Source organism: Lutjanus erythropterus, chromosome 10 (assembly GCF_056507025.1).
Source record: "Lutjanus erythropterus isolate fLutEry1 chromosome 10, fLutEry1.hap2, whole genome shotgun sequence".
Taxonomy (NCBI): Eukaryota; Metazoa; Chordata; class Actinopteri; order Lutjaniformes; family Lutjanidae; genus Lutjanus; species Lutjanus erythropterus.
Window position 1 is genome coordinate 25,195,793 of NC_139326.1, and position 15,215 is coordinate 25,211,007.

The 15,215-nt window shown below is 38.7% G+C and overlaps 1 protein-coding gene across 2 annotated transcripts in view; it reads right to left on the reverse strand.

The window, feature by feature from the left end:
* Positions 1-15,215, reverse strand: part of frmd3 (FERM domain containing 3) — a 70,894-nt gene that overhangs the window by 34,969 nt on the left and 20,710 nt on the right. The window contains exons 3-6 of one of the 2 annotated variants that reach the window (XM_084729556.1): positions 14,473-14,515; positions 7,553-7,631; positions 3,183-3,280; positions 35-158 (exon numbers count right to left, since the gene is read on the reverse strand). In XM_084729556.1, coding sequence (XP_084585682.1) covers positions 35-158; positions 3,183-3,280; positions 7,553-7,631; positions 14,473-14,515 — 344 coding nt within the window. Of the gene's footprint in view, positions 1-34; positions 159-3,182; positions 3,281-7,552; positions 7,635-14,472; positions 14,516-15,215 lie in introns of both variants that reach the window. The other variant, XM_084729555.1, reaches the window with a different exon arrangement.

Sequence of the window (15,215 nt, forward strand, 5' to 3'; positions counted from 1 at the left end):
CACACACACACACACACACATACATCTCTTTCACCTGAGCTCGTTCTTGTGTATTTCTATAATCTTCCTCTCCAGTTTGAGCGATTGTTTAGGGAACAGCTTGAAGTCTCTGATGTAGTCTGATGGGTGCTCCTCTGGGTCGTAGTCTCCGAGTTCGGCTGAAGACAGAAGATGATATCGGTGTGAGAATGATCTAAAAAAGTAAGTTTAACAGTTCAGAAAATGTTGATATGTTTTCTATATTTTTATATCTGTTTCAAAGGAACAATTCAACCTTTTCCAAGCAAATAGCAATTGAACCTGCCCCATTAATGCAGTCCATTTACCTTAAGATTTTGGGAAATACACTTATTACACTATGTGGCGGAGAGTTCAATGAGGTGATTGCTCTTCTAATATCTTTACGGTGAAGATGAAGCTGAAGGCAGTGGTTAGCTTAGCATAATGACTGGAAACAAGGGAAATAGCTAGCCTGGCTCTGTCCAGTGTAGGGATGTCAGACGTAAGTAATCTGTGGCGAGTAGAGAGGCTGAACTACAGTACGATGTGTCCATGGTTTCTGCAGCTGTCAGTGTACTTTGGGAGTATATTCAGGCCTTGACGGAGAGACTCTGATGGCTTGATTTCAATGGGCCTCTGGCTGCGCCATGTCCACCGGAGCTAATTGCAGCTATTATACATAATGCTCATGATTAGGCATTGAGACGTCATGAGAAATAAATGAAATGTAACTGTTTAGAGATACTGAATAGTCTGACACAAGGTGGCTCATAAAGCAGTGGATGGTCATTTTTAATCTTTTTGTACTGATTACACTAATAAGATGTAATGTGTTATTAGTGAGCTTTAAAGGGGCAGGTGGATTTTTTTTTACTTTAGGAAAGAGCCAGGCTAGCTGTTTTTCACTGTTTCCAGTCGTCATGCTAAGCTAACTAGCTGTTTGGTGTAGCCCTTTATCTAACAACAGATATTTCACACATTCCCAAACTATTCCTTTAACATCTGTTTCAATATAAATTTGTCATCCCCAACTTTGCTGGTTGCTCAAAAGAAAAGTTTAAAGAGATGTTTTTCATTATATTTTTTTCTTGACAGGAGAACATACCCATAAGCATGACAGATAATATTTTCCTTATTGAATCCAGTACAAAGTTCTATCTGACACTAATTTCTCTTTTAAATCCATTCTTAATTAGCAGTAACAATAAAGGTTAAATCGAATACTTGCCTGGAGTTTAATTAAACAGTAATCCTCAACTATTCTCCAAATCTGTAATCAACACCCGGACAAAGTGGGACAGGGACCTGCCCTCGTTAATCAGAGCAGCCAATGATAGACTGCAGACACAAGCTATGTTGAGATAACACAGCCAGTCACACTCTGCTCTCTGGGGATATGAGCCAATCAGAGAGTGTTTGCACAGTTCAGAGATTTGTGTATCAGCCAGAGGGGTTCATTTATATTATACAGCTAAGATAATTCCACTCTTAATCCATATTAAAGCAAGTGGCTTCGCACTGTGATTCAACATTAAACCGTTACTGCTTATTAACAGAAGGAAAATTTCTTAATTATTCCTTTTCCCAGCGGTCCCTATACGTCTCGCGTTGTTTTAAACTGTTGGATTACAACACTAGTCTGATGACTTGAAATTAAACTAGTTAATGAGGCAGAGACCAGACAAATGGAGTGGTTTGATTGCCAGAGTTAGCTTGATGCTCTTTAGCTATTGAACCAGCACATCTTTCAGCCTAATTATGACATAGATGTTAACTAAGTGGAGATTTAGGGCCCTATCTTACACCCAGGGCAAACCTGCACTGGTGGCACAGGTGGCTATTTTACACTGGCACTGCTGCCATTTTTGCCACATCTGCAAGATACCAAACAAAGTTGAGCTCTTTCTGTGCGGCCATGGGCAGGAGGTCCAAAACTGAAGGCAAAATGAAGCCACATTGGGGTCACAACGACTTGTGCCTTAGACCAGCCAAAACGTGGTCAAAGCACAAAGTCTGTGTCAGTAAGTCTGCACATTTGGTCAAAGCACAAACACACATCTCCACGATCACAAAACATGTTAAGACTTTTGTGAATGCTATGTTAAGACTGTTCCCCACACGGGAGTGTAGAAAGGTGCTTTCATCATATTTTCTATCAGCAATAAAGTGTAAATATGAAGTTAACACCATGTGGGTTATGTATGGTATGCGTACTTCTGTCAGAGCCTGATGCTGATTGGATATACCCATTGTTAACCCGTGTGTAATTTTACACATGGGTTATCAAACTTCAGAAACACTTTCTGATTCCTCCACTCACTGTAATTTTAGCGGGACGGAGGAGTGAGGATGGGAGGAGGAGATGAGGATGAGGAGAAACAGGCATGGATGGCCATGAAGCTGCACATCAATCCAGTTCAGGTGGCCCACCTATTACTTCTCGCAGGTGTTAATATAAAACAAACTATTTACACATGAAGCTGCATTGGAGACGTCCTGCTGTCTCCATATATTGTGTGCTCTCGTGGTTTCACTTCTTGAACCAGGAGATCTGTCTCCTCACTTGAAAACCTTTTCTCTTTGTTTTGACCTGGTAAATCAGCCATCATTCTGACACTGCTTACGCTCCTGGCACACCTGCTTCTTGACATGATGAGAACCAACTTTCTGATTGGTTTATTGCATGTTTGGTCTAAACTCACCCATGAATTAATTAAGGCACTTCTGATAGGTTTATCCCAATGTGCGCTGCTGGTGCAAGGGGCTTTGTTGAATGGAAAGGTGTGACAACAGAATCCAGGATGAAAAACAAAACAGGCCATGTGTAACAACCATTCATACTAATTTAGATATGTCTGTCACAACTCATCTAACATGCTGGACAAGAGATTAATTAAGTTCCACAGCCAACCATCGTCAAGTCAAGTCTTTAAGTCTGTTATAAAAGCAGTATACATCTGCCAGGGGCAAACCACTGTAAATTGCATAATTTAATGTTTGTACTTTGTTCTAAGTAGTGAAAATTCAGGAAAAACCTTTCAGCCGCTGCTCATATAATGCATAAATCTTACAAATCAAATATAATAATTGCAAATAGGGATTCAACTGTATCATGCTAAATCACAAGTAGATTCACTGTCAATAAGCCAACATAAAAGCCACTGGTTGTTATTAGTCCTCACCCTGTATGATGCAGGCTCCCAGATATGCAGCTTCAGCAAAAGGACAGAGGAGACGACCATGGTAGATATCTCTCTTCAGCTGGAGGTACAGGAGATATCTGGACACACAGACACAACATACATTTGTGTTAAAAAGAAAAACTGACAATGCCGCGTAACTTTAGATTTACATTTGTTACTAAGACTGAAAGTTTATTTGGTCTATGTAAGGAATTGTATGGCTTAAGTGATGCAGACAAATGCTAAATATTTCACGTGGATGTGGGTCCTTGATTATGTTTACAGTATCAAAGTGTACATTTAGTATGATGATGATGATGTTAGATACAGTAAACTGGCATATTATATATGAGAATCATCACATTGTTATATATCGTGTTACCTTCATATTAAATATTTCCAGATGTTTAAGGGTAAAATTAATAAAACTGATACAGCCACAGTCCACAGAGAGACTATTGCCATGGAAACAGCTACCATACAGCAGTGACAGGTACTGTAGTTACTATGGAAACGGCTTCAATGAAAGCAAGTTAAGGCATGCTGCTGACATGCTGATTTATCTCATGTTACCAAGGAGACGAGAAGTGACAGTGGTGCTGAAACTATAGGGACGTGTTGCCATGGATACAGATGAGTTTCCAGAGGAGTCAACTGACTCATTAAACTTGTTTTCTAACTGAAGTGAAAGAAGCAGCAGAGGGAAAGCATGAAAGATTGAATGGAGTGAAAAGCCGGCTGCTGCTGTAGCTAAATAGTTTTATTTATAGTGTTGGTGTGTAGCCACATGGAGGTTCTGCAAAATGGCCTAAAAAACACAGCTTTCTATATTTACACGACCTTCTCAGTTGTGTGTAATTTTGTCCTTCTCCATTTTCTTTGCCTTATCCAAAGACTCCACCTCTCCCTGTCTCCTCATGTTCTGTTTCCTTCCCTGAACTTTGCCTTGATCTCACAGTTACAGTAACAATATCTTTTACGTGGTTCTCAATTTGTGCAAAAGGAAATTCTGTTTTTCATCTGCAACTTTTGTCTGTTTTAGTCAATGAACACAGTGTTTATAGAATTAGCTGTTATAATGACTTCATAATGAATTCAGTTAGTTTCTTAAGTTTTATCCCTTTTCTCTCCCCACTCCTAACTTTGAAAAAAAATCCATTCTCATCTTCTTCTCTAATTTTCTTCAGTCTCTCACATTGTGATTTGTTGTTCCAATTCTCATTTACTGTGAGATGTAAGTCAGCAGTGCTTTGTCTGGTTACTGTGGGATCACTGAGCAGGTCACATTCACACAAAACACTTTTACAGCTGAGCTAATTCTACCAAAAGAGAAAATACTTTAGAAATTGTTTTGCAACCTTTTTGACACAAAAGAATGTCAATTTTGTATGATTCTGCAAAACCTTGGATTACGATCAATGTTTATGTTCTTAAAATGTTTGCTTTCTGCAATATTTACGAATGGAGAGTAGAATATGGTTTATAGCAATGGTTCCAAAATGGTGAGCCCACTGGTGTGTCTAGACAAAGGTCCAGATGTGCTGTGGGATTTTGTGAAAACTACATATTATTATTTCAGCATCCAGCCATACAAAAATGTTAATTCATTTTAATGGTGGGTCTGTCAGCTTCAAATAAATTCTTAAATTATTATTTTAATAAATACTTCAGAAGTAATATAGCTTGTCAAATTTTATTTGGCGGTAGTAAATAAAACATTCATAGAGTGATAAAAGTTATACCACATGCTATTGGCCAATGTTCCCAAAACTTTATTTCTGTGGTTGCCTATTTAGGTAGAAAACAAATGAAATACGTTGTCAGACAGCATTTTACTGATACATTTAATATAAGCATTTTTGTGACTTGCCAAGTCTGTTAATTAACAACATTTCCTTCATGAGATTGAGAGGTGCAGAATTCCCTAATATGGATGTGATTGCAAGAATACTGGGTTGTTTTTTTCATTTCTTTTTGATATTTGGGTCAAAAAAGTAAAGTTGAGAAGGAAATCAGAAAACTTCAAATAACATCCTGCAAACTGGAGCACATGCAGCACACACACACATTAGCATAATAGCTTTTGGATTTTGATGATGAAAAAAATCCTTCCCAAAAAGACTCGATATTGAGCACTCCGCTGGATTTCATCACTGACTGAAGTTCCCTCTGAACTTTCCGAATTCAGCTCAGCTTTAACGTTTATGTCCACTACAAAATCATCAGTGGAAATGTAGAGTAATGGTGCTCCCTGAGGGCTCTGAGATGAGCTTGTTCTTTTCTTTAAGACAAATTGAAATGGAAACATGACTTTAAAATTGTTGAAATTTAAGAAGAGAGAGGTGAAAAGAATTATAACTTAAAAATATAGAGACATAACAGAAACTCAAGGAAGGAGGAGGGTGAGAAATAGAGAGGAAAGTTTTCATGACATTGATGGTGCAGAAAAACACCTTTAAGTAATAAAAGTGGCAGAGGACAGGGAGACGTGCCAACGTGAGCTGAGAGATGTGGAGAGACACCTGAGGGCAGAGAGTGAGCTGTGATTATGAGGAGGAAGATGGAGAACAGAGAGAGACCGACAGAAGGGAGGGAGGAGACACCTCAGGGATAAAATTATGGAGAAACGGAGTGGAGGGAAGAGGAAGTAAGATAAGATGGAGAAGCCGTGGTGGAGGAAGGGAAGCAAGGACCGGCGATCGTTAGAGAGGAGCAGAGATGGTGAGACATTACAGCTCAGATGGGACAGAGAGCTGGAAAACAGAGTCCCCGCTGAGTGAGCATCTCTATTTATCACCATTAGGCCCTTGTGTGTGTGTGTGTGTGTGTGTGTGTGTGTGTGTGTGTGTGTGTGTGTGTGTGTGTGTGTGTGTGTGTGTGTGTGTATTTTTAGGGAGGAGGAAAGGGGTTTTATTATAAAGTTTGTATAAACAATTTTTCCTCAAATTGGACTATAGCAAAGTTATAAAAATAGAGATGTCTTTCTTTTTTTATTATATCAGGTTGTTTTCATAATATTGATGACATTGCTTTGTTAAATACTTGACTCTCACTGGTCATTTACAGCATCAGAATTCAAGACCCCTGCGTCTTGCTCCAGGGTCCTGCATCATCCTGTCGAGATTTATTTCACAATGACCTGCTCACTGTACATTAGCCCTTACATCACCATGAAAAGGGTATAAAAGTCATACCCCCCAAAGTCTAGTCTATGTGAGCTCCTCTTGACTAATGTAATAACTAATTCCACTTTTTCCCACTACCCTCCCTGGGGAAGCCCACTACCCACTTTGAAAACATCTGGGCTAAAGAAAGAGGATTAAATAGATCCCTGCAAATACATGAAAATTATGTTTCAAAAGACTATAGAAGTCTCTAAAGAGGTGGTCACCTCTATCGATTTCTGAAAACCTAGATTATATTGATGTTACAAAAGTTAAGTCTTCAGTCCTGTCCTGTCAGAAATCTTTACATACAGCTAATAATATGTTTAATTTTTAATACATTTTGAGGGAAGCATGATGCTGACCAAAATGCATTTTCTAATAACATAATAATAAACATATATGTTGTTAATTAATGTACCTTAATTTATGAGAAGTAATAAAAATTTTACTGAACACACCAGTAAAACGTTCAGTGCCAGTGTATTTCACTTGTTCTCCACCAAAACGCCTAAATCTACCCAAAAATCATATTTCCTTACCTTACCAAAGTGCTTTTGTTGCAGAAGTCTGAATGCAAAAAAAGACTGTGGTGCTAAAGTCCTATACTTTATATGTCCGTTGTCACCACACCAAAATAATAAAAAAAAATGTGTGTCATTTTAGAACAAATTTAACTTTTTCTAGTTATATTTATTCTTACTTTTTTTTTTTACTTTGTAAAACTTCTGGGGGCCATTTTGTCAATGAATGTACTAAAGTTTTCAGTTGACTTTAAGAAATGCTACTGGCAGCTCCCTGCACATTCAAGATAATGTTGAAAAGTTCAATTTTAATTACAGTACACACATGCTCAAAGACATTTCAATCAAGTTTTGTGTGGAAGCTTGGGTTTTTATAAATTGTGACACAACAAGACATGATTTTCATTTTCACTGCAAACGTACAGAATAGCAGTTCCAAATATCACCCATCACTGTCATAGATTATTAATAATTGTATCAGACATATTGATTTTAAGCCATTCCTTTATGAGCTCTTAAACTACTGTCTAGCTATTGGAATTTAGCTTGATGCTTGTTTGTATATATATATAAAATAAAACTTCCCTTGAACAAAAGAAGGGTCACACTTTTTTACACTTTCTTTATCCCTCCCCTCTCACCCCATCACTCTAAAACCATTCATTCACTTGTTAGTTCTTACCTGGTGAGCTCCTCCTTGATTTTGATTGGCTCGTTGGGATAAAACTTGACCCGGAAGCACATCGTGTACGGCTGCTGAGCTGCTAAAGATAAGAGGAACACAAGCATGAGAGGGCAGTTTGCAAGAGAAAAGATATTAAAGAATAATAAGTAAGGAGAGTTAAATGAGTGTGCAGACAGTAGTTTCAAGAATGAGTAAAATATGAGAAAAATAAGAGGAGAAATGTAGATGGAGAATAGACATTTTGTGTAGATGTTTTTAACGAGGAGAGGGGATGAAAAAAGAGGGGAGAGATAAATGAGTGAGTGCAGGAGAGAAGTGGAGCAGAGCAGTGAGGATTATGTAAAACTGGAGAGAAAAAGAAGTTGGAGACAAAAAAAGAAATCATGGTATGCCTCTAATACTGATTAGTCATTTGATGATTACAGTAATTACTCATCACACACATACACACACACACACACACACACACACACACACACACACACACACACACACACACACATACACACACATACAAAGCCTCACTTGAACTGGGGTCTTTTCCTTTGATCTGAGTCCTAAAGTATTTAATTTCTGCCTGTGTGTGTGTGTGTGTGTGTGTGTGTGTGTGTGTGTGTGTGTGTGTGTGTGTGTGTGTGTTGCTGCAGGCAAGAATTTGAGCTTAGAATGAAATTCAAATATGCACAGTAACATACACACTTACGTAAGTGTGTGCACACACACACACACACACACACAGTCAGAGTCAACAATAGGCTCTAGGGTTTGGATCAAATGACAGCAATAGGTTAACGTCCCTCCTGGGGTCTCACAGATCTGTATAAACACATGTTCATGCACACACATGCTAAAGTTCAAAGTTTACTGATCAACATTAGTGCATTTGCATTATGTACATACATATCAACAGAGTAGAAACTTCATAAGAAACCTCAGTGACAATCATTTTTATGTGTATGTGTATATCTTAAGTGTATTTTTGCAAGATATATATATATTTATACTATGTATAGAGAGGCTAAATTTACACTGCCCAGTAAAAGTGGCCCAATTCTAAATTATTTTGTTTATTTTAAGTTCTTTCAAATGTCTCATATGACTTTGGCTTACTCTTGTTTGTTATGACAGGAGCGTGTTAGACTACTGTTTGCACTCCATTTCCTAGTAACTGTCCATATACTTTTTTCTTTTTTGCCATCTTGCCTTAACTGTAAGTATTTTTTTGCTATTTTGAACAGTTTTAGAATGTGATGAAAAAATGTATTTTGCTGAACAGGCGGCAGATTAGAAAACACCCATATGTGTCTTTCTGGTTGACAAACAACATAGTTTGTCATTTGATTTGATAACTTGTGGAGATTGTATGCAGTGTGTCAACATGTTTGTATGCTGCACATATCTGGCACTCTGATATCTTTCCCCTAGTCTGTGTGGCCATGGTCTAAAAATGGTCTGAAAATAAAGGCAACATGAAGGTGCATTTGCTATCGTGTGCACGGCGTGTTGGAGTCAAAACCACTTGCCCCTTAGACCCGCTAAAACAAAGTCTGTGGCGCAGTAGGTCCATCTGCACAAGACAACAACTGGCACATTTGGCCAATTCACATGTATATGTCTCCACAACCACAAAACACCTTTCATTTCTGGTTTTTCCCCACACAGGAGTGTGGATCAGTAAAGTTCCTTTGAATATATTTTCATTCAGAAAATGTAAATATTGAAGTTAACAGCATGCATGTGTGTGTGTGTGTGTGTGTGTGTGTGTGTGTGTGTGTGTGTGCGTGTACGTCTCTTGTGTTTGTCTGAGGCATGCACACACATCTCCACAATCACAAAACATCTTTCATTCATGTTAAACACTGTGCACATGTGTGTGTCTAAATTGATTCTCACCAGTAATAATATGGAACAGGACAGGACGACAGTGGTCAGGTTGTCTTTAACAAATCAGTCAATATGACAGCTGGAGTAACTGTAGTGTTTGTGTCTGTGTGTTTCTGAGATCCAGAAAAACAAGAATTAAACAATTATGATCTATAACATGCAAAATGAAGCAGATATTATATCTGACCACAAGACCAGCCCGATCGGTTGGTAGATATACCTGTGTATAATTTTGTGCATGGGTTATCAAATTTCACAAACTCTTGGGAATGGGAGACCACAAGGCTGCACCTCAATCTGGCTCAGGAGGCTGGTCAGCCAGATTGAGATGCAGCTTTGGCCACTCAGACGCATCACAGCCTGTCTTAATTGGCTCGCCCCTCGTTTCGACTGCAGTGTCTCTCTCCCCGACTCTTCACTCCTCTCCCCTGTTCCTGCCCACCAACTCCTTCAGGATCCTCAGCCAGCACATAATAAGAATGATGATAATAATGAATTATAAAACACAATGTAATTTCAAGGTGCTTCAGTGTAAAACATAACCAGTTACATATCTGCATGACATTTATGGTTCATATATTTATATATTTACTTATTTTTATACTTTTTGCAGGCATTAATATAAAACTATTTACATGTGAAGCTGCTTTGGAGGCACTCTGCCAGCTCCATGTATTTCATGCTCCCGCACTTTAACTTTATGAACCAGGAGATCTGTCTCTTCACTTGGAAATTATTTTACTCTTTGTTTCTACCTGGTCCTACAGGCACCTGCTTCTTAAACGTGATGAGAGCTGACTTTCTGATTGGTTTATTGCATGTTCAGTCTAAAATTCACCCATGAAATAATCAAGGAATTTAGGTACTGCTGATAGGTGTATCCCACTGCGCGCTGCTGGCACAGGGGGCAGGACAGGGCAGGATATCACTGTCTCACCCCATGCACACACACATTCATACACTGGGGATTTCTCCATTAATCAACTGACTGGTTTGTAACAAAGAAGACACCAGAATTAACATATGAATTCTTGAGTTATGGCAAACAACATGCCATGTGAGGTCACAGTGACCTCTGAACTTTGACTACCAAAATCAAATCAGTTCGTCCTTGAGTCCAAGTTGATGTTTCTGCCAAATTAGAAGAAACTCCCTTTAAGTGTTCCTGAGGTATCTTGTTCATGAGACTGGGATGGGCATGAGGTCACACTGAGCTTACGTCCATCCCAGTCTCTGACCACCAAAATTGAATAATTTCAGTTGACATTTGTTCAAAGTTTGACGAAATTCCCTGAAGGTATTTCTGAGATATAAGACACAAGAATTGGATGAGCCAAAAACATAATGCCTCTGGCCACAGCTGTTGCTGTCGTGGAGCCATAAAAAAATGTTTTCAAGGCTTTTCCAAAATTATGAATCACAGAGGTTCTTCAGAAAATCAACACAGTATGAAAGTCCCTTGTATTAGCATTAAGTACATTACTTGACACAAGTGGGCTATTTTGAGAGAATATATGATATGGATTAGTTTTACAGCTGATATGGGTAATGATTCTGATGTCAGTATCAAATATAAACTTATCCAAAGGGACAGTGGGGAGAAAAAAGGCTTGGCAGAAGAGGAGGAAGACAGAGAGTATCAGCTAACATGGGAGCAGAAATCTTTACAGAGTGCCCTCTCCACTCTGTCTTTAATGGCGGGATCCTCTGCGGTATTATCCAGCCATGAAAAACAGCACACATCTACATAATACATGCTGAGCAATATGAAAGAAGCAATCCTCCCACTCGCTCCCAAAGAATTTGAGCTGCTTTTTTGCTTGGGCTTAAGGGACCAAGATGCTTTTTTATTTTTTTAAGGTTTTAGAGAAAGTGAATTGGCACAATAGTCTGTACACACACACACTCGTACGAATGTGACGCAAGCCGAGACGCACAAAGAGAAAATAAAACACACAGCACACATCCTAATTTGAGAGTAAATCCTGCCATAGGGAGAACTGATGTGTCAGGACGACTCAGATCAATCCTCCATCCCTCTCTCTCATCTCTTCTTCTTTCTTTCACTGTCTGCCTCTCTCATCTCAGGCTGTCTCTACAATCTCCTCTTTTCTGCCTGTTTTCTTCCTGAATCTGACTCCTTTCTTTAGCTACAGAATCTATGACTGTCTCCTCCCTCACCCCTCTGAATTACCCCACCACACACATTTCCTCTTAATCACTCTTCTCCCCTCCTTCTCCTCTTACATCTCTCATTCTAATGTTCACTCATCTCCTCTTCCTCCTCCTCTTGCACATGTTCTGATCAAGCAGAATGCACCGCTAATAGCGCTGTTATTAATTTATAGTGCATACAGAAAGAACAGGACAGTCATTAAAAGGGTGGGCGAACTTCAGGCACACACATTTTCTGCTGATCACACAGACAATCAGACAAATAGATGAACACCACACTGAGAAATTCTGCAGTGAAACATCTAGTTTCGTCAGTGAATACATTTTTTCAACTAAAATCAACAACATTAGTACTAAGCATCAGTCCATTAGAATAAAAGACAAATGAATACATTTTCTCTAGACTGGAAAGAAATGTAAAAATGTAAGAGGATTCCACTTAAAATGTTTGCATCTTGATTTTGTCTCACAAACAAACCCCTGTGGCTGACAAAGTAAAATTTATTTTTTTATGAAGCAAAGGCAGAATTAATCTGCCCTCGTTTCCTCATTTACTTCTTCCCAGGAAGAAAATAAAACATTTGCTTTGAGAAATAAATGTCTCTTGGTTGTACTTTTCATATTGACTGGCAGTGGTGAAAAATAAGTAAGTACATTTACTTAGGTACTGTACTTAAATACAGTTGTGAGGTACTTGTCAATAGGCAATTTGTTAATATTTAATAGGGAGAATGGACCCAAGTTATTAATTCAACTGCAACTAGCAAACCAACTCATGAATGACTCTTTCTCTATTTTTTAAATACCCCCTTGCAACTATATAATTTAGAATATATATTAGAATCACAATGAAACTGACAGCAGGGCAGTTATAAAAATCCATCTGCTACTTCAGGACCATGGACAGGGCCATGGATTTATCAACAACGCAGCACAGTTAGGCTGCTGATATTTCAGAGCCATGGTCAGGACCATAGATTGTAACTTGCACAAACCTCAGTCAGATAAAGGATCAGTGAGTCAGACAGACGAGACTAACATGTTCAACGAAACAACCCCTCTGCCTTTGCACTCTCGTTCCTATTAGGGGATGGGGGGAATGGCAGGTTAAAAAGGGGGATGCACTTTGGTCATAACAAGGAGAATGGCATCTCCCCTCAGATTGTCTACTGTTTGTAGTTTACTTGAGTATTTCCATTTTATCCTACTTTATACTCCCACTGTACATTTCGGATAGTTTTTATACCACTACATTTATTTGACACCATTAGATGGCAGTTACTTTGCAGTCCAATGAGACTTGCTCGCCTGGCGCATAAGCTGAAAAACTTTTCTAGCTCCCGGGTTTTTCCTTCCTGGTTATACAGCCCCCTGAATATGTGCACTAATGTCCTTGTGTTCTGTCCTTGCACCCACCCACTAGTTCTTGCTTGGTCCCTAGACTTTACATTGTGATCACGTCAGACTTTTAAATATCTTTTTTCAGCTCGAGGAAAGTTTTACAAATATAAAAGTTGGTGGCTTTTTGCTTTTTGGGCCAGTGTGAAATCTTCCTATCTTTGTATTTTTTTAAACAGAAAATACACATCTTTTATTTAGATGTTTCTTTACTAGAAATTACACACTATAACGAACAACAGCAGATAAGTTGTCATTACATTGACCTTGATAAGCCAGCTTATTTTGATGTTTGTAGTTAAATAAGGAGGTATTGTGTAGAATGCATAGACAGCATCACTTTAACTCGTTTTCAGTGTTTTCAACATGTGTGACAGGCATAAATAAAAGCAGGGCGTCTGACAAAGGTTCAGCTCAAAGCAGTGTGCTGTGTTCCACTGTGCAGAGCTGCAATGCTTGTGGCCAGAGTACTTCTTTCTCCACTGTTGATAAAAATCAAGAGGGTAGATCTAATATTAACCAAAAACAAGAAAGCTGTTGTCCTGCAGAGTATGAGAAAACTGTGACAACGGTCAACAGACACTTTGCCTTTAGATTTGTTAGCATGTACATATTGATCTGAATGAAGTGGCCCAGCTCCAACAGCCTACCTAAAAAAAACCACTAAAGAAGAGTCGGGTGTCTTTAACAGCACCCTGTTTAATTGTTTGACAAACAAGTTCTCTGTCTTAAGCTTGTGCTCCCCTGCCGCCATGTCTGTGTATCTTACTTTGTGAGTTACTTTATTTCTTGTTTGGGCCACTTGTCCCTCCGGCAGCTTTATTGTGTGTCTGAGAAAACCTGTTCTCGTCACTTTGTCTGTCTTTATTGTGTCTCTGTTTGTCTCCCTGTGGTGTTTCTGACAAAAAGTTGCTGTCCAAGATCGTTGAGCTCTGTCACTACTCACTACAAATGGCAATGTGAGTAATGTGTCCTGGGGTTATAGCTGGTGATATTTGTCCAATATGAAAAACAATTATGTTAACTTGTTTACTTTATATTAGATTTACTAATTATATTTACTCAATTATAGTTTATTTCTTACCACACATGATGAATTTTCCATACAATAGGTACATGATCATATCAGATTTTGAATTTTTTCAAATATCTAGTGGATTTAACACTGATGTGTGTGTGTGCTGTCATGAGCCTGTGCGTGTGTATGAGTCCCTGTGGTGTTGTCTGTTTGTTGTAGAGTTGACCTCCTCACACTGACACTGCTCTCGGGACACAAATGCAGCCTGCATGCAAGGCAATAACAAACACACGCACACACAAATATACAAACAAGAGTGTGCACACACACTCACACAACCACACACACGCTTGCATTTCACACTCTTTTCATTGCTGTATACAAACACACACTGATGTAAAACCCTCAGAAAAAACACAGAGCGAGCAGTAGTGACACTTACACTTCATCTGCTTCACCACAGGCTTATTGGGCTCCAGCCAGTGCTGAGAGAGAAACACAGACAGAGGGACAGACAAACAGAGAGACAAAGGACAAATGTTACCCTAAAGTAAAGATACTGACTTCATTAAAAAGGTGTATGTTACAATTTCTGTAACAGACAAGTTGATGCATTTTTCCAAATCGAAACTGTCTTTATGTCTTTGATGAATAATTGAATGACATTTTGCTTAAATACAGCAATGTGAGCTGACTCCAGTGCATCAAAAACAAATTTAAAATCACACCAGAAAATGACTGTATTCAAATGCATCACTGGATATATTTCTGTTTATCATATATTGCATTCAAAAATGAATACTGCAGTACCAATAACAATTTTGAGCAAAACATGGTATATTAAATAGGTTGAATCCCTATTTAATGCATGATCTATGCTTGAAGCGAGCTTGTTTACAGTATACTATGCTCTTATAATAAGCAACCTGTTAGGTACTGAGCAGCTCCACTGAAGCTGTTAGAGAGTCAGGGCTTTGATCGAGGGCTTTTCAGTTTGCTTATGAGGAAAAGTGGTGACTTTTCTATACTCCTCGCTATACCTTATACCTTTGGCAATTTTCCCCAAATCTATTACAACATAAAGTGGGTGTTATAACTGCGCCCATCCAATAAGATAAAACTGTTTCACTAATGTTACACTCCTTGCTTCAACTACTTTCATGCACTTTTAGGCTACAGCGTTAG